Source organism: Monodon monoceros, unplaced genomic scaffold (genome assembly GCF_005190385.1).
Source record: "Monodon monoceros isolate NGI ecotype Baffin Bay Population unplaced genomic scaffold, NGI_Narwhal_1 Super_Scaffold_21, whole genome shotgun sequence".
In the NCBI taxonomy this organism is placed as follows: Eukaryota; Metazoa; Chordata; class Mammalia; order Artiodactyla; family Monodontidae; genus Monodon; species Monodon monoceros.
In genome coordinates, this window is record NW_021703778.1 from 126,255,485 (window position 1) to 126,276,134 (window position 20,650).

The 20,650-nt window shown below is 44.2% G+C and overlaps 1 protein-coding gene across 1 annotated transcript in view; it reads right to left on the reverse strand.

Moving 5' to 3' along the window:
- NID2 (nidogen 2) overlaps positions 1-16,024 on the reverse strand; it is a 78,857-nt gene extending 62,833 nt beyond the window's left edge. The window contains exons 1-3 of the mRNA XM_029237722.1: positions 15,738-16,024; positions 14,761-15,069; positions 5,171-5,403 (exon numbers count right to left, since the gene is read on the reverse strand). Coding sequence (XP_029093555.1) covers positions 5,171-5,403; positions 14,761-15,069; positions 15,738-15,968 — 773 coding nt within the window. The 5' untranslated portion in view covers positions 15,969-16,024. The remainder of the gene's footprint in view (positions 1-5,170; positions 5,404-14,760; positions 15,070-15,737) is intronic.
- Positions 16,025-20,650: the final 4,626 nt, after the last annotated feature.

A 20,650-nucleotide genomic window follows, 5' to 3' on the forward strand; every position in this document is an offset into this window, starting at 1 on the left:
TTCCCCCACTAGAAAAGAATACGGGCTCCATTCAGCCTTCCAAATATCCCAGCGATCCATTATTTTAGTCAGTGATACATTCCAAAGAGGATAACCCCATACACAATTTCAAAAAAATAAGAAAAAACCTGAAGGAACAAAGGGTCTGGCTGGCTTGAATACACCCATCTCTGTACTCTCTGGCATATGGCCCAAACACCAGGCTCTAAGTCTCTCATGCTGTGGGATTTCCTCAAAAGTCAGTCCATGAGAAATCAGTTAATGACTAATAAGACAACAGGAAATTCATTGAGTCATACAAGGGCAAGAGACTTTTGCTCATTTGGGTTGGTACTCATCATATTCATGTGGATTTCTATAGCAATAATATTTTTAACACAATTCCAAGAATCAATCAATCCCCACCCCCTTGCGTATTGTTGTTGTTGCCACTGCTGCTGTTGTAATTAGTTCAGGGAAACAGGAGCGTAGAAAGCAAAACTGTGATCCTTTGTGCGGTATGCTATGTAGACTTGGTAGGTTCTAAGAATTAATGCCAGTGCTTTTTGGCAAGCAAGCAAGGAACCCTAAAGAAGATAAGAGAGAATTCTGAAGATCTGAGGATGTTGAGTTTATTATCACATCAGAGGTGTTGCAGCTGTGAAATTTCTTCTTGAAGTCAGAAACAGAAAACTATAAAAGCTTAAAAGAGTAGGAAAATACAAATTATGACAGATAAAAGCTAAATAAAATGATCTTCTAATTAAATATAAATCACTACCCTAGCTTTTGTCATTGGGCATGATGAGAAAGTAGCCAGTTTGAGTTTATCCTAAAATCCAAGGTCATTTGGAAAGCTTAGCGACAGAAAGAACTTAATTTATTTCCTAGAAAGGAAAACAAGGCTACAAAATGAGATGACAGTGCCTTCCTCCCTGGGTTGTTAGGAGGATTAAGTTAGAAAATCACATAAAATGTTCAGCATGGGGCCCTGCATGTAATAAGTACTTAGTAACTACTGTCTTCCAGGACATAGAAAAGTATAATCTCAAAAAATACAAATGTGTACATTCATATTTAAATGTGCAGAAGAAGAGTTATGACAAACACACTATGAATTTATAATTTATGACCTCTGAGCTTATAATTATGAGACAAGTTTGAGGAAGACAACAATTCCATTGACTAGGAGAATAACTTTATTTTTTAGAGATGCATACTGAAGCATTGAGGAGTGAATGGCATGCTGTGTGTCACTTACTTTAAATTACTTATGCAAAAAAGAAAAAATGATGAAGATGGCAAAATGTCAATAGCTTGTAAATCTAGATGACTCCCTCCACTTTTCTGCATATTTTTGAAATTTTAACTAATGAATGCTAGAGAGGGTGTGGAGAAAAAGGAACCCTCCTATATTGTTGGTGGGAATGTAAATTGATAACAGCCACTATGGAAAACAGTATGGAGGTTCCTTAAAAAACTAAAAATAGAGCTACCATATGATCCTGCAATCCCACTCACTCCTGGGCATATATTCAGAGAAAACTATAATTCAAAAAGATACATGCACCCCAATGTTCATTGCAACACTATTTACAATAGCCAAGACATGGAACCAACATAAATGTCCATTGACAGATGAACGGATAAAGAAGATGTGGTACATATATACAATGGAATACTACTCAACCATAAAAAAGAATGAAATAATGCCATTTGCAGCAACATGGAAGGACCTAGAGATTATCATACTAAGTGAAGTAAGCCAGGCAGAGAAAGACAAATATCAAATGATATCACTTATATATGGAATCTTAAAAAAAAAAAATACAACTAAACTTATTCACAAAACAGAAACAGACCCACAGACATAGAAAACAAACTTATGGTTACCAAAGGAGAAAGGCGGGGAGGGATAAATTAGGAGTTTGAGATTAACATATACACACTACTATATATAAAATAGATAACCAATAAGGACCTACTGAATGGCACAGGGAACTATATTCAGTATCTTGTAATACCCTATAATGGCAAAGAATTTGAAAACATATATATATATCTGAATCACCTTGCTGTACACCTGAAACTAATACAACATTGTAAATCAACTATAATTCAATAAAGCACACACACACACCAGATAAATAAATAATAAATAAATAAATAAATGTAAAATAGAAGATTAAATTGAGGAACATTTCTATGATTTGGAGGTAGAGAAGGCCTTTCTAAGAATAATACCAAGACCTGAAATCATAAAGGAAAAGGCCAATAACTTTGACAACCCTAAACTTATACCTTCTAGATCACAACTAACTTTAAAGATGAACAACTGGATAAAAACATTCACAGCATTTGAGAGGAAATATCTTTACTAGGTTTTTCTTATTTGTTAAAGGTCTTTGTAAACACCTCAATAGAAAATAGCAAAGAAATGGCTATTAACCATATGAAAAGGTGTTCAGTTTTACTAGTAATCAAAGAAAGTAGAGTGAAAATATGAACATTTTACACCTATCAGATTCACAAATACTAGAAAGATTAGAAGCTTGTAGGAAACAGACACTGTTGATCACAGCCCTCCTTACTGGTGAGAACATAAGTTGATGCAGGGTTTCTGAAGGGCAGTTGGTTAGCATACATTAAAATGTTACACTGCATATATCCTTTCTCAGCAATTCTACTTTCAAGAATTTATCTTTAAGACAAATGAGCATCTGAGCAATGTGTACTATTTTGTTTACTGAAACAATAATTATAAAAGGAAAAAACAGAAATAAGTTAAATGTTCATCAATAAGTTATTGTCTTAATAATACAGGCTATATATGATGCCATGTTTTATAGCGTTCAAATAATAATATAACAGATATCTTACTGAAAGACACCCATAGACAGTAAATGGGAAGATGCCATATGTATAACAAAAGAACCATTTTGGTTTTGAGAAAGGTTTTGCATAAACCTAAAATTCTGGAATGACTGTTAATAATTGTTATCACTTGAAGTAGTGAGAATGGGTAATTTTTACTTTTATTTCACATTTCTCGGCATTGTTTGTACTTTATTTTCATTTGTTTGTTTGTTTGTTTTTGTTTGTTTGTTTTTTTGTGGTACGCGGGCCTCTCACTGTTGTGGCCTCTCCCGCTGCGGAGCACAGGCTCCAGACGCGCAGGCTCAGCGGCTCCGTGGCATGTGGGATCTTCCCGGACCAGGGCACGAACCCGTGTCCCCTGCATCGGCAGGCGGACTCTCAACCACTGCACCACCAGGGAAGCCCTATTTTAGTTTTTATACTAAATACAGATTCTACTAAAGAAAAATTCCTCTGACGGTCATTTTGGCCCCATATCTTCTACTTTCAATCAAGCAACTCAGAGGTTTCTATGAAGCATGAAAGATAAAGATGAGGTAGGCATGGAGGGAGGTAAATGGAAGTGGTGTATGTGTGTACGTGTGTGCGTGCGTGTGTCTGTGTGAGTTCTTAGAGGCCATTACGGCTATGGTGGGGGGAACACGTCTGCTTTTTCCCTCCGGTTTTTCGGCCCTCACTGCCTCCTGTACCCTGAGGAGGTGTTAGCACTTACTCCCATGCTCTGGAACTGTTGTTTGTCCGTCTACTCTAGGAGAGTGCAGGTTGCTTGCGTGCAGGGCCTGGGCCTTAGACATCTTTCTCTTTCCAGGTCTTGACCCATGGTGAGCTCTCGATAATGTCTGAGAGGCAGAGAACCTATGGGCTCCAGAGTAGAAGAGGAGGGTGGAACCAGGGGAGAGAGAACAAGGATCTAAAGTTTTCTCCAGAGTCAAGACTAAAAGGCCACCTTGGTGGAGCTCAAAAGATGTCCGACATGGCTTCCCTGGTGGCGCAGTGGTTGAGAGTCCGCCTGCCGATGCAGGGGACATGGGTTCGTGCCCTGGACCGGGAAAATCCCACATGCCGCGGAGCGGCTGGGCCCGTGAGCCATGGCCGCTGAGCCTGCGCGTCCGGAGCCTGTGCTCCGCAACGGGAGAGGCCACAACAGTGAGAGGCCCGCGTACTCCAAAAAAAAACAAAAAAGATGTCCGACATGAGTCATGAGAAGGGGAAAGCAGGCCAGGATTCAGCATAAAATAAGTAGTTCAGAGCTCCAGACTTGTGGTTGAATTTTGGCTTTGCCACTTCATAACTTTGAGATTATAGGCAATTTAACTTCCCTAAGCTCATGTGTCACATTGAGAAAAGAGAAGAACTCACCCCCTGAGTTTTAATTAAGAGAACTTCTGGAAAGTGTGTAGCACAATGTTGGCATACAGTAAGCTCTCAATAAATGTCAGCTCTCAGTAACCCTATTTGGTTGTAGGGCCCGCTCTCTGGTCTCTGAGTAAAGCAGATGGCATGCAAAAGTGTAAGATGTTCCAATACCCAGGAATCATGTAACGAAACTTAGAGGCATCAAGGGAGGCCAGGTAACCAAAGTATTCTCTGTCTGCCTTCTAGACCAGTATTCAGGGAAGGGATAAAAGCAGAGATTTTTTTTAGAGCCTGGAAATTATTAAATATCAACAGGTGCTAACCCAGATACTGGGCATGATGTGGACTAGCAGAGTGAGCTTGTGTGATGGGACTAAGGAATGTGCTTGGTCCCAGGCATTGCATGGAAAACCCTCAGGACAATTTCAGATAATGAAGCCACTGAGAAATCCTGAGACTTCCAAAAATCTACCAATCTGTTTGGTTTTCCTTTTTTTTCCCCAAATTACACTACTCTTAACTTTTAACACCTATCTGTCCAAAAGACTAACTCACAACGTCTCCGGCTGTGAAACGATTAACCTGGAAAAACCTCAGCCTGGGCAGTTGTATTACTGGGTATTTTTATGTGGTTCCAAGGGCAATGATTTCCATAGCAAGCCTCACTGGCTGTGCTCTCTCTCTCTCTCTCACACACACACACACACACACACACACACACACACACACACAGAGTTCTGTTTCCAGTATCTATAGCCAATAGGGCAGGAAAAATAAAAGACTTTATATTTTGGTCAATGTGCTCCTCCCAGGGTCTAGCCTATTTCCTGGTTTTGATCTGGTCCCTTGCTTAGAAACCACGGAGATGATATTTAATGAGTAGGGCCACTCGAGTTTAGGTAGCTCCTAAGGGTCTTTACATTCCAACAAGAAAGGGCATAAGCCCCATGTTACTTACTGGTAGAGATTTTTCACAGACTGTTCAGTGCTAGTCAAGCTGAAATATGGTCCCTCTCTCTTCAGGTCACCGACCTCCCCTCTGCAGAAGCCCACCCGGGCTGGAAGCTCGAGCTGGACATTGTAAGATTCTTTGGGGCGGGTTCCAAAGAACTGAAGGCCATTGGCAGGATAAAGAAAGAGGGCGTAGGTGTCAGACTTATCAGATGTCAAAACTGCTTGGAAAGTATTCAGCTGTGAAAAAAAAAAAGAAAATATTCTTAATAAACAAAAAAACAACAAAGAAACCCCAAAGCATTATAAAATGCAAAGGGTTGTCCCCCTTCTCAGGATTTCTCTAAATTGTTTTTACACATAATATTCTTTTAAATTTCCTCTCCAAATTATAAACATAATTACATCAGCTATATTATTATAATCATCTTTTATCAATTTAGATTAATAGTTAAAATATGCATAGGTAAAAACAAACACTGGTTAAAAAAATAAAACTATTTTTTAAGGTTTCAAACTTCTTTCATCCAAACTTCTTTCAGAGCTGAGAGCAAGTAGCAAAATTAACTTGTACATTCCCACAGCCACTGCCCTAGTTTTCTGCCCTGGGCACTCATCTGGATCATTCATTCATTCATTCATTCACTCATTCACTTATTTATTGAATGTCCATTATGGGCAGGGGTGGTATGAGGCACTGGCTGATCAAAAGGCCTCCTTACTGTTCCCAAAGCCTTACTCTCTATTCTCTTCCATCCACCTTTTTTTTTATGTATAAATTTATTTTATTTATTTATTTTTGGCTGTGTTGGGTCTTCGCTGCTCCGCACAGGCTTTCTCTAGTTGCGGCGAGTGGGGGCTACTCTTTGTTGTAGTGTGCGGGCTTCTCATTGCGGTGGCTTCTCTTGTTGAGTGCAGAGCATGGGCTCTAGGCACATGGGCTTCAGTAGTTGTGGCACGAGGGCTCAGTAGTTGTGGTGCACGGGCTTAGTTGCTCCGCGGCATGTGGGATCTTCCTGGACCAGGGCTCGAACCCATGTCCCCTGCATTGGTAGGCAGATTCTTAACCACTGCACCACGAGGGAAGCCCCCATCTACCTTTTGATACCAGCACCAGAGTTACCCTACCCTCATTTCTCAGATGAGGAAACAAAGACATAGGGGCTTAGAGATCTGCCTAAGGTCAGGCTACTAGTATGCGGTGGCAGGACGGCCAGGGTCCCTGCCCTGCACCACCAGGCTGTCCCAACCGCTCCTTGGCTGGCCATCTCAGGTGATTTATAAGCTGCAAACTCTCTTCTCAGGCTCAGATCCCCTGCATCTCCACCAGATTATTTAATATTGCCCATTTGCCCCATGTACTTTGATGCTTCTGCACATTTGCTCACATTTTCCTGTGCCTGGAAACACTCCTGACCTTCTAATGCTGCCCCTCTGAGGGGTTTTGTAATTCCCTGTAGATTTATTGCTGTTCTCTTACCCTCCACAGTATCTTAGTGTTTTAAGTTAGCACTCACCTCGTTTTGCCTGGTTAGCTGCTTACATGTTTGTAAACTCAGTTCATTAATTCATTTGTACATTACTTCAAACAGCCAGGTGCCTATTAAGCACTCGACAGTATGCTTGGCGCAAAGAGGCCAAGGAACAAAGGACGCAGCCACTGCCCAGGACAGTCTCAGAGCTTAGGTCAGGGAAGCAGCCACGGCTGGGATTCTAGGAGAACTGCTGGAGGAGGTAGTGGAGGCCAGAAAGGAGGGTGTGGGCCCAACACCTTAAGGGCTGCGGTGGGGAGGTGTTGCAGAGGCTGCCTGTGAACATTAATAAACACTGCAGAAGCCAAAGCAGACCAGAAAGAGAGGCCAGGAGCCTGAGTTAGCCACAGACTCAGCACCCAGGTCCTTATAGAATCACTCATTAAAGTTCAACTTACTCTCGTATTTTCAACAAGACACATTTTTTTTTTTTTTTTGCGGTACGCGGGCCTCTCACTGTTGTGGCCTCTCCCGCTGCGGAGCACAGGCTCCGGACGCGCAGGCTCAACGGCCATGGCTCACGGGCCCAGCCGCTCTACGGCATGTGGGATCTTCCCGGACCGGGGCACGAACCTGTGTCCCCTGCATCGGCAGGCGGACCCCCAACCACTGCGCCACCAGGGAAGCCCCAACAAGACACATTTTTGCCTTTACCTACATGCAGCTATCTCCTCCCACCCAAATGATCAGTTAATGGTGCTTGAGTATCTTAAAAAAGATGTTATATTAAGGTCTCTGAGAACACCTCTCTCACTAAATCCCGCTCCTTTTACAATTTAGCAGGCAGCAGGGGAGGTATTTATAATACCACCACTTCCTAAATAATGTGGCTACTAGAAACGTTATTTACTGATAAGTAGCACAGTTTCCCCATTTTGCTAGACAGACAAAATCAGGCAGAGAGAAGCACATCACATTTTACTAAATGAAACAGCAAACAAGAGGCATGGGTCTGCATTTTGTTCTGTCCTGGGTCCTTCCCCATACGGTGGTCAAGCTCTTTCCTAGTGTTGATTCTTCTTTCCTATGTTTAATTTCAAAGTACAGTTTTGAGGGTTTGCTTACAAGACAAAGAAATTCAGGTGTTAAAATGCTTTTCCAGAAAAAACCCAAAATACTATCCAAACTTTCTTTTAGATCTCCAACACAGAAAAGGTCACCTTGCTTGGCTTGGGTTTTTGCTTTTCTTTCTTTCTTTAAGTTCAGAAACTTAATGATGGGGGGCAGGGGGCAGTGCTCATATATTTGTTACTGTTGTCGTTGTTGATTGCTTCATCCGGAAAGCCTGACTTTTCCAAAAACAAAAGGCAAGGGATGTTTTCTAGAATTTCCCAAAGCTCGGAAGCCATAACTTCTGCCAAATGTAAACAAAGGCTGTCCTGTATCATGTCTATACAGAGTATATGCTATTCAGTACATCATCGATTAATGGAGATTCAATAACTTCAGTTTTACTTTAGTCCAAATAAAGTTCAACTAGAGGAAGAAAGGTACTTAAGGAAGGAGACAGATTCTGTTTTAAAAAGCAAAGCTTTCAGAGTTCCTGGCATTGATTGCCCACAATAAACGCCAGATAGGAGGAATCCTGGTTCTAAGTCTAGAGAAATTCTATAAGATAAGGAGGTCCCATAGATTGTGAAGGAATTGAAGGGGATGGGAGGGGAGGGAAAAAGTAAACAGAGCTGTGAAGGGGAGAGTCTGGCTTTTTACTGTGGGGTCTGGGTATATAGCACTTTATTTTATTCATTCTTTCAGCCAGTCAGCAAGTTCATTTCAATGAAAATGTATTCAATGTCTTTTATATGCCATCCTGAGACAAGCACTTATTACAGGTGGCAAGCATTTATTTAATCTACTTGTCTCCATCGAAATAGGCAAATAGAAGAATTTTAAATAGAATATAGGATCCCAGAGACCGGCCAAAAACGTTTGCCTGTTTAAAAACCACCCGCATACCAAATGATCACTTTTAAAGTTCTCTCCGTTCCACAAAATTCTACATCTAATCGCTAAAGAGCCCTCCTCGTGATGTCCTGCAGGGCTCCTCCCCCAGGAGCACGCCTTGACAGGCTTCCAGACCGTAAAGGTCTTCACATTCCTGGAGAAAAGTCTTCGCAAGAACCCCACCTGCTCTGTCCCTGAAGCGAAAGCCTCAGATGGGCTGCCAAACCCCACAAAAGGGTCACCAGTTCCCAACGCCCTCAGGATCCCAGGGAGGAGAGAGGGGCCACCACGGGACGAGGAGCAGGGCCAGTGCTGCGGAGCTTCAAGATCTGCCATCCTGTTATCAGAAAGAGAGAAAAGCCAGAGCCCTCGGCAGAAATCAGGCAGCGCTGGGCTCTCCCTCCCAGGTGTGGGACATTGCTAATCAGTGTTGACTTGATGCTTGGCAGAGCCAGGTTGATAAATAGGAAACATGCCCCTCAATGAGCTCCTGATTTTTGCAACTGATTTAATTGATTTCAGCCATCTGGCCAAAAAATCACAGCGGTGCCATCCATGTCCCAAAGGGGTTTGCCTAGAGTGGTTTACAAAACTACAATGAAAATTAAGAAGTAGGGTGTGTCCTACACACGTCACAAAATTCTCTTCCCTGTCTTCTCTAGGGTCACATGCTCTCTACAGTCATAGCATCGTTGACTCCTGGCCTCCAGTGTTCGGTGTGAACAGTAATCTCCATTCCTTAGTGTATTTCTCCATCTCCCGTTACCTATAGGTCACTGTCATATGCAAGATTTTCCCACGTTCACTTTTTTCTTCCCTAAATCCTACAGATCCCGCCAAAAAATTCAAAAATAAATGCTCAGTACTATCACATCACTAATATTATAATCTTCCTCACACTTAGTCTTTAGCAAAACTTCAGCATTTCTTTAACCAATTTCCATATATGTCTCTGTTCTCTATGTCTGCATGGCTATATCTCAGACAGAGGCTAAACTCTTTCAGGTAGACTGTAGACCTCCCCTCTTCTGGACCTCAGCTTCAGAGCTCAAAAAGCTACAACCATGTCCTGCTTTTCTCCCTGGATCCAACCGTCTCTGTCAATGACTATCATTCCTTGAAACAAGTCAGCATGCCTCACTCCCCATGGTGAAACCTCCATTGGGAAGTCTTCTGCTCATCTGTTACTGCCCCACACCTACCTTCATCCATTTCTCTAGCCTCAGCTCTCTTGGCCTTCTCCCAGGACACACCCTAGGCCAGAACAATCTGTCCTGCTGCCCCATTCTCAATATCCATTCTTTCAGCCCAACTTAATACAGGTCAATAATGCATTCCCTGTACCATACCACACAGATCTATGTAGCCCAGTTCCCTATCCCCGTTCATCCTTCAAACAACAACAAAACAACAGTCTCACCTACCCCATCCCCGAAAAAAAAAAAACACAGCTAAAGTAAACATATGGGCAGTATGTCTCCTGCCCATAAGTTCTTTGAAGGTCAATACTGTGACTTTGCTCTGTGAAGTACCTATGACTGTTCAAGGAGTCTCAGATTGAGTGAGTTGATAAACACCATTTGGTGATATGTTTTTAGATGCAGTAACACCTTGACATTCCTGCAATATCAGGTACCACATCCTGTCACACCCACCACGAACATCCACGGCGAGAAAGGGCAACATCTGAAATAGTTTTAAATGGTAAAGATGTCATTCCTCTGATATCTTCGTTTCCAGTAACTCTGCAACATGAAGTTAGTATGCCAAGGTTTAAGAAGGCCATGTAGAATTCACACAGTCCTTCAAGCCAAGTTGATTATTGCTTGCCAAAATCTATGTCCAAAGAATTATTAAAACGAGAACTCATGTCACAGAGCTCTTCAAAGTATTCAGAAGAAACTTCAATGTGGGTAATTAAAGAAACATCCTCTCTCCAAACAGAATATCTCCTTTCTAAATGAAACAAATTCTGAAGCCAACTCAGCATATGGCAATGTCTGAAGATTGATTTTAATTAGAAAAGTAAGAGATGGATTCTACAAATCTTCCCCCACTCTGCCCCCACCATAAAAAGGCCTAGACAGAAGTTGCAATTTAGAAAAGCTTGTATTTCAAGAGTCCTTAAGTGACTTACATCACAGCATCCTTACAAGACAGAGAAATAGAGAAATAAAAGAACCAGAATCTGGTCCCATCAACCCAATGTAGGGGAACACAGATTGGCTGGGCATATGCACTTGCTAAGTCTAAGGCACCATAATGGCTACTTTAAAATGTCACCTTAGTGAATTCTCACAACAGTCCTGTAAGGTGGGCATCGCTACTTCATTTTACAGATTAGGAAACTAAGACTGAGGCTGGATCATTGCTTCCAAAGTCACTGGATAACCTTTCATAAACCACTTCTTTCAAAATGTCTTTTACTGTCATTATCTTCACATCAGAAGCATTGTTCCCACGCTGCAGATGAAACTGAGAAAAGTCATTAAAGGCACCTTGTCTGTATTATAATTTTCAGTTTCAAATAAGCCCTGATAAAATTGGAATACTAAAGCTCTAGTGTGACCTCATCACCCCAGAGATTCTGTGCAACTGCTACTCTCTCCGATTCCTCTCACTCAGCTCAACGTTGTTTTTCTCTGTTGAAAAAATTAGATGCAGCTGAATTCACTTAAGAGCACTGGAATACTAATTTGGAAGTAATAAGGAGTTGATAGTGTCCTTGGAAAATTTCATTCCAAATTCATTCTTCCTTTGAATGAAATATGGTTCCAAGGACTCTTCTGGTACAAAGATCACATTGAGACAATAAAAAAAACCTCATTTATTGGAAGTCTTTGGAAAAGGTACAACTATTGTTGTGTCTACCTACATCACTTGTGCCAAGGAAATGGGTCCTGCATGAAAAGTCTGGGTAAAAGCAACAATAACAGAAACCTAAGGATCAAGAAATCTGTATTCTAAACCTGCCTTTGCCTCACTACGTACAGAATTCTAGACAATTGCCTTAACTTACTAGGTAATGGCAAACAATAAGTCTTGCTGTACTTATCTTAAACATGCAGCACTGTTGTGGGAAGACAGCATGATAAAATGTTATTATAAGAATTAACAAGATATCCTGAATAAACAACATATATAATAATTGTCTAAGTAGTCAGTCTTTCCATTGAACCCTTACCTTCTCAATACAATCAAAAAGAGCTCTCTTTAAAAAATAAAATAACAGGGTTTCCCTGGTGGCACAGTGGTTGAGAGTCCGCCTGCCGATGCAGGGGACGCGGGTTCGTGCCCCGGTTCGGGAGGATCCCACATGCCGCGGAGCGGCTGGGCTCGTGAGCCATGGCCGCTGAGCCTGCGCGTCCGGAGCCTGTGCTCCGCAACGGGAGGGGCCGCAACAGTGAGAGGCCCGCGTACCGCAAAAAATAAAAAAAATAAAAAAACAACAAAACCCTTCTGTTTAAAATTCTTCAAAAGCTGCCCAGTGCCAAAGAACCAAGTCCAAACTCCTAGCATAGCATGATCTGCCCCTGCTCCATGGCCTTCCCAGCCTCATGTCCCACCACCCTTCCTCTTCAGTAATAAGATACCACATGGAATGCCCCAAACACATTATACAATATAGTCCATGGGTGATATGTCATATGCTACCTCTTCTATTGGGAATGTTCTACTCTACTCAACTCAGATGCAAAGACAATTGCTCACTGAAACTTTCCCAGATCAGGTCCCCTAACAAGGGAGGGATAGAGTTAGTCTCCTTAAGTCAAGATGCTACTTCACTTATCATACTGAATAATAATCAATATCCCTATCAAACTATGACATCCTTAGGAGCAAAGAATGTGTCCTTTCACAGTCTCTACATGTCCTGACATACAGTAAGTGCAAAAAAGCTTGTTGGATGAATAAATCTCAACTGTGTTTAAATATAAATTACTTATATACACATACATATATGAATATGTCACATATAAGATATATGTTTAGAAAAGAAGACTGGAAGAAAACACAATAAAATACTAGCAGTGGTGACCTCTGGTTAGTAAAATTATAAACGTTATTTTCTAAACTTTGTATTATAGGTATGTTAAACTTTAAATGCTTTTTAAACTTATGGACAAAAGTGAATTAATGAATGCAACATACCTTATTCATTTCTCCAACCCTCCACCTAGACCAATGCCCTGAACAAAGAAGGTGCTCAAAGTCTGTGTCTGTTCCTGTTTTATAAATAAGTTCATTTGTATCATTTTTTTTTAGATTCCACATATAAGCGATAGCATACGATATTTCTCTTTCTCTTTCTGACTTACTTCACTCAGTATGACAATCTCTAGGTCCATCCATGTTGCTGCAAATGGCATTATTTCATTCTTTTTAATGGCTGAGTAATATTCCATTGTATAAATGACTTAGAGAACAAGCTTATGGTTACCAGGGGGGAAGGGATAGTTAGGGAGTTTGAGTCTGACATGTACAGACTGCTATATTTAAAATGGATAACCAACGAGGACCTACTGTACAGCACAGGGAACTCTGCTCAATGTTATGTGGCAGCCTGGATGGGAGGAGAGTTTGGGGGAGAATGGACATATCTATATGTATGGCTGAGTTGCTTTGCTGTGCACCTGAAACTATCACAACATTGTTAATCATCTATACTCCAATATAAAATTTAAATTTTTTTTAAAAAGAAGGTGCTCAGTCTATTTATTTGAATTGAATGTACTCTGTTGAATTGAATAACTGAAATGTCAAACCTATGCATTAAAAGATTATGTAATAAACAAAACTAGATGTTGCCTGACCCAAAATAAAATGAATGGCAAAAATCAATTCAAATGATTTTTATTTCTAGATCTTCTTTGCTTAGTAAAGTCTTTAGGAAATATTCCTCTTACTCAGGGAGCACAGAATAAGAATGGCCACCATCTTGAATCACTCACTGAGAGCGGGCAAGCTAGTTAATCTCCCTGAACCTACGGAGGATATGTGTCATCTTTCTATAGCTAAGAATCATTTTGATGAGTTAAAATAGAGATAAACTCAAAGAGTTTCAGCCTTTAGAGTTGACATTTTAGATTCAGGTCTAATTTCATAGGAGGAAGCCCTTACCTACCCCAGGAGTGAGGCAGCTCCCCTTTTGCCAAGCCACCCTGGCGCCACCTGATGTCCATTTGGAGTACCTCAAATGTTGCTGCCAAGCCTAATGACTGGGCGCTTATGTTGTTTCACTTTCTCAGGTAGAGACTATACAAGGAATCAAGGGCAGTCTCCTGTAAAGTACGGAGCATGTGAACTGGTACCTGGAGGGCAATTTGGCAAAGGCTATTAAAACCTTATAAAAAATGCATCACTCTGGCCCACCAATTCTGCTTCCTGGAATGTCAACTAGTGACATGGTACAAAGATTTAGCTTAAGAAAGAAAAAGTGCTTCACAAATTTATAATGATGAGAAATTGGAAATAACCTTGCTGACCACTGGGCACAATGAGAAATCCACTGGATGGAATATATGCAAACATTAACAGTGATGTTGTAGAAGTATATTTATTGACAGCTAAACATATTCGCAATTTACTAATTAGTGAAAAAAAGTTACAAAGCCGTATGTGCAATGTGAACTCATCATTAATAGACGGTGATAGATACAGATATGGATAGGAAAAAGCTCTGGCAGATGCACAAGAAACTGTTTAACAGTGGTTATCTTTGAGTGGCAGGAAAATGAATGGTTGTTCTTTTAAAAATTGCCAGCATTTCCTGATGTTTTCCCTTCAATGAACATATAATTAGAAATAATTCTTGTATATATGAGGTGATTCTAAAAACAATCAAACCATAAACCCCTTCTGCATCTGCACTGGGGCACTCACATCCCTTAAGCAGTTCTCCTTGCAAGAGTGACCTCTCAGACCCTCAGAGAAAGCTTGGAGAAAACAGCCTTCTTCACTTCCGAGCCACTTCAGCCCTGGTGCCGCCAAACTATACATCAAATTTAGCGGGAGAGCAGACTCCGGAAAAATTTCAAGCCAGTCCCTGGGTTCCAGCCCAGAATCCAAGCCCATTTCCTCGGCTGGCACAGAGGCCAAGCAAGCATCCCTAGTCGCTTACCTCTCCCGAGGGCGGGGCCCAGCGCGTGGCCTCCTCGTAGGCGCCCACCTGCTCCCAGGTAGCCAGGAAGGCGTGGGTGGGGGCGAAGTGCGCGCCGGAGCGCGGGAAGCCTGCGCGCACGTAGCGGGCGGCCAGGCCCAGCACCGCCGGGGAGGTGTCCTCGCGGTAAAGGACCCGGCCCCTGCCGTGACTCGTGTCGATGTCGGCCAGGAAAGGAGCGATGGCCGGGAAGTCTGTGGGGAAATCATCGTCCACATACTGGGTCTCCCTGGGGAAGTCCTGGGTGGAGATGATGCCGTTGGTGACCACCTGGGGGACGAGCGGGACAAAAATGTGACGGTCGCGTACGTTGCAGGAAGCCCAAGGAGGGCCACCACAGGTCCGGACGCGAGCGCCCACCCTGGCTCCGTAAAGAGGGAAGGGAACCGCCCCGGGCATGAAGCTCCCCCTTCCCCATCGGCTGGGAGCCCGATTCCTGGTTCAGGGCGACCAGCGCAACTTCAACCGGCGTCCCACCCGTCACCCCTACCCCACAAGCGCGGTGCAATAGGTCCAGGAGCCCTAAAACTCGTTCACGTTATCTTCTCATTTCCCGCACAACCCTGGAAAAAAGCTACGGGTCGGAGGAGGGAACACCCAACTCTGCAGAAGTGCACAGCCTCCTCGCTGTCCTAACTGGAAACCCCACTGGCCGGCTTAGCAATCCCACCTTCTTTTCTGCCTGTGACTCTTATGCGGCTGCGAACAATTCTTACCCCCTCCCCCCGCCCCCCTGAAGCAGGGAAAAGCAGTGGGTCCGACAACAGCATCGCTGCAAAGCCAGGTCCCACCCCGAGGGCGCTCGGGGACAGCCGACTGTGCGGACTATTTCCTCCCTTCGAAAGGCAGGGGTTTGCTGAGAGCCGCACTACACTGACGCCTGTTCAGAAGCTGCAAGAAATCTGCAGAATCCCGCACCAGGAAGAAGCTAAACTTACGTAGAGTTCGCTGAATTGGGCTTCATAGAAGCGCAGGGGAAGCGCCAGCTTCACGGCAGCCGAGCTTTCGTCGTCGCCTTCCTGCAGGAGCTGGTCCCCTCGCGACTGCCCGTAGGGGAATAGCTCGCCCGGGTGCAGCGCCGCGGCCCGGGACAGCAGCAGCAGCAGCAGCAGCAGCATCGGCGGCGGCGGCGGCAGCGCGGGCCGCCCGTCCGCCCGGTCCCCCCGCATGCTCTCTCGGCCCTGGGCTGTCCCGCGGCAGAGCGCGTCCCTGCCCCGCCAGCCAGCGCACTAGCCCCGCCGCGCTGGCCTCCAACCTGGATCCCGGAGGGGTCCCGGGCGGGGCGGAACTCCGGGCCCTCCCAGAGCGATGATTGGCTGCGGCCCTGGCCCCGGGACCAATCGCCAGTTCTGAGAAAGTTCGACAGCGGCCACCACATCTGGTTCTCGTTTAAGTTTTCTAAGGCAGTGGTCACCGGACCGGCGGGGCTGGCGGGGTGAAACATCCCGGCCAGGGGTGGTCGGAACCACTTCTCCTCCGCCTCCGCTCCCCGAGAGCTCGCGGGGTCACCCTCACCCTCCTCTCGGGGCTGCCCAGGGGTGCCGGCGACTCCTGCCTCCGGGACCAAATGGCCCGCATGGTCCGAAGGCAGCAGCGCTGCAGGAGATGACCTCAGCGCCAAGGGGGACCCGCGGCAGCTTGTGAAGCTGCTGGCTGGCGCGAAGTGCCCCGCCAGGCTGGCAAGGCGAGGATGTGCCCTGCCCTGGGGTGCCGGGCGCCCCTCGCCCTCGAGGTCTGGCTCTCGGGCCAAGAAGCAAAAGGCACTTTTGCTGTGTCGCAGCCACAGCTTCCTCGGCCTCATCGCTCCACCCAGAGACGCTGCGGAGAAGCGCGCCTTTGTATGAAGCCGGGGGGCTGACTCCTAAATTCCGTCCCCCTCCCGAAGGCCGCCTCCCTGGAGAGCTGGACCGCACGGGAGGACTGGGCCACCGGGCCGAAATGCCTGCCAGTTCGGGTCAAGAGCGTTGTTTACCTTCCCCGGGGAAAACCGCACCCGGGGAGGCCATGAAACGCGACGGTGTGTGATCAGCTCTGTTTGGGGCATGGAATGAGGCATCCAGTTTGGACACCAAGCAGAAATGGGTCAGGCGCCACGGTGGAGGGACCCCGGGTCTCTCGCCCGCTCCTCGCGGGCATGGAAGCTGCCCTTGACAGCGTCCACGGAGGTGGTAACCCGAGCTCTCCGCGGGACTGGAAATTGCACAACCTCCAAACCAGCTGCGAGGGTGTTCGGGAACCCCATCTACCATAAACATCCCCGCTGCGAAGCTCCAGAAGCCCGACGAGATTTTATTACCAATTTTACTACCAAGAGCTTGATATTTCCCAGATAGACTGTTTTCTCTCTCGGGACCCCCATGGGGGTCCTTGGAAGCAAAGGTATTTAAAAAGAAGGGAAAAGCAAACCTTTGGAAATGCCTTAAGGGATGCTCAAAAAACAGATTTCTTTTTGTGGGTGTTTATTCCAGTTATACAAATCCTTACCGGCCCACAGGGACAAGCCCTGAAAACTTTGAAAAGATCAGACTGTGAGACTCACAGAATCAACACAAAATGGAAAATTGCCCCAAAGCAGTTTGCTTCCTCAGACTGTGGAGATTTTGTATATTTGGTGTTACAAAAATGTATTTGTGTTTGCATACATGTTCTTTCGTTTGGAGACAGATATTTTCATTGTACTGAGGAGGAATTAGAAGCTCAAAGACATGAGGTGACTTGACTTGCCCAAGGTCACCTAAAGTTACTCCTTGATATGAAATCCTTCACTGGCTTTCTGTAGCTTTTGCAAATCTCTCAACTGAGAAGAATAATAGTTAACATTTATTTAGTGGTGATAAGCCATAAGTTAGTGGGTCAGGCAGACCCTACGATGGCCCCCAATGATCCCCAGTGTCTGATGTTCACTCCCTTGCATAATCTCTTCCCCTGCAGTAGTAGGCTGGCCTAGTAACTTCTGAACCAAAGAATGTGGCAATAGGGATAAGAAATCATTTCAATGATTAGGCTAAATCTGTCTTGCTAGCAGACTCTCTCTCCCTGGCTTTGATGAAGAAAGCCATTATGCTGGAAAGGCCCACATAGCAAGGAACTGAGGGCAGGCTATGGCCAACATCCGTAAGGCACTGCCAACAATCATGTAAGTGAGCTTGGAAGTGGATCCTTCCCCAGTCATGTCTTGAGATGGCGCATTAGCTCTGGCTGACGCTCTGAATGCAGCCTTGTGAGAGAACCTGAAGCAGAGGACTCTCACTAAGCAGGGCTCAGATTCCGGACCCACAGGTACTTGAGAATTTAATAAAGCCGTGTTGTTTTAAGCTGTTATGGTTTGGGATAATTTGTTATGCAGCAACAGATAAGTGATAGAGCTAGACAGACACTGTGCTAGAGAAATCAAGACTTGATTTCTGGGTAAAAAAAAAAAGAACAGTTACTGCTACATGGCTGGTAAGTATAAGAGCTGTGACTTGAACTCAATTCTGTCTGATTTCTAAACCTCTGCTCTTTAGCTCTAAATCACACTGCCACAAGGCCCTCTGCAAGGCAGCTCAAGACTACCTCTTTAACTTCAGCTCTGGCCACCACTGGCCTTTCAGCTGAGACTTTAGTTCTCAAATGCAACCTCCTATTATATGGTTTGGAACATCCCCACATGCTAGTCCCTCTACCTATAATGTTTTTTCCAATCAATCTCATCTAGCCAAAAGCTTATTCAAGATCTGAATCAAAACCCTTCTCTTCAGGAAGCTTTCCTGGAAACCAGTCTAACATAGAAGCCCCTTCTCTGCTCCATGTGCCCAGCGCTTGTCATTATCGTATCTCCTGCCATCCCTGGTCTCCTCATAGCCCCCTCCCTACCACTACAACACTCGGAGGGAGGGGACTTGATCTCATTCAGGGCCTGCTACAACTCCAGCCTCGCTCGTTGGAAGACCCTTAAAGAAATATTTGTTGAATGAGTGAAGCCAAGCAAGGCAACCTAGGCCTAGGATCCATGTCTGCAGCTCAAATGAAACATTCTTGTCCCTACACCACCTTTCCTGCTAATCTGACCTGAGTTTTGTAATCCTCTTTACCAGGCTGCCTAGCGACTCACCTACCACTGCTCTCCAGTTTTTGTCATTCTTCCATTCATGCGTCCATTCAGCAACTATTTCCTGGGAGTTTACCACGACAAACACAACTCTGCAAGAAATAACAGAGCTCAAGATGTGACCCTTGACCTTACAGATCTCATAAGCAGTTGCAAAAACAAAGCATAAATATGGGAAAAAAAAGGAGCAATGCTGCAATTCAGCATGCATTTAACAGCAAAACGGGCAAAAAATGCCCTTGAACTGAGAGGCTGTCACTAGGTTTGGATCTGATATTATCTGAATAGGAAGAAGTAGATCCAACAGGGAAGAGGCTGAAATAAGCAGTCCTGACTCCTGTCTGCATTAAAGTGGCCGAATTCTTTTTGGAATATGAAGCTTTGGACAGCAGTGCTTGAGCAGACACTCCTTTGAGCTCTTATTCTAATATTGTTTTTAAAAGACTCTGTGGTACCCAAATAGTGGTTTCTCCTTTAAAATGTCACTTCGGGTCTTGGTGAAAAGAAAAAAATCTGTCATAGCTATTTCACTGGTCAAAGTAAATACTGAAAAAAATATTTCTCTTGCATCCCCAGCTCCAGAGTAGAATTTCCATGACCTGCCAGACTAGCTAAAGAGGTAGAGGCCCTTCCAGGCTGGAAGTTATAGAGGACTTCTTCTCTAGACATTTTTAGTCCTCTTGGATTGGATCTTCAGAGTAATTGCTTGAGAGGTAAGATTCTCAAGTGCAGGAGTTTTTATCCCAAGCCAGGGATGGTACCAGATGCCTTGCCAATAGACCTCGGCAAGAGTCTCCAAAGTTTTATATATATATACACTTGTGGTTATATTTCTGTTATAAATACCATGACCTCAAGAATGATGACATTTCCTGTTATTTTAATCAAGAGAATGAAAACACATTTGTTCCATGGTATGGCAAATAGATTTTAGTATTCAAGGCCAAGTTCTATGTATAGCACGGACTGGTGTGTGTACATGTTTGTATTGGAGGTGGCCTTGGCAGAAAATGTTCTGGTTCTTGTTGCACACAGTGATTCTCTACATGACTTTACTCTCCATTAAATTCCAGGCTGGGCGTTTTAGCAGGTAGAGAAAATAGAGTGCAAATTCGCACATCTCCACAGACTCAGGATTGATTGAAAATTATGTTAGGCCTATGAAAAACCATTCACTACTTAGAAATTCCTAGTGCTTGGGATATATTTGAAGGTCATTACAATGTGGGTGGGATGCCCTACATTTGAATGACCTCCAAATATATCCCAAGCCCTAAGTCTTCACTTGAGTTTTTCATTTATATCCAACTCCCTGCTGAATATCCTCTTGGGATGATACTTCAGACCAACATCTAAGAGAATGAGATCCACTACTCAGAATTTCTGAGTTTTCAATTTCAGTTAATGGCAACAGTATCCATTCCCTCTCTATTACCATTGCCCTGTTTGGGGTCCTCATTATTTCCCACCTGCTAGCTTTTGTGGCAGAAACTACAGGTTAGCTACGTACCATACCTAATAACTACCACTTATTCCCAACCTCCTCCCTTGCCCAAATCTACTACATAAGTAAGAAGGTCACTGATTTCCCAGTTTCTCTTACAGCTAGAGGTGGCCAGCTAGTATAGTCCTAACATGACCACCAGTAGTTTGCTCAAAGTGGTGGTCCCTGGGAGGGCTTTTACACTGGTGATTAAAGGGAAGAGTAGCATCTTTCCCTATTCTTGCGTCCTTAAACACAGATGTGTTGTTTTGAGCTCA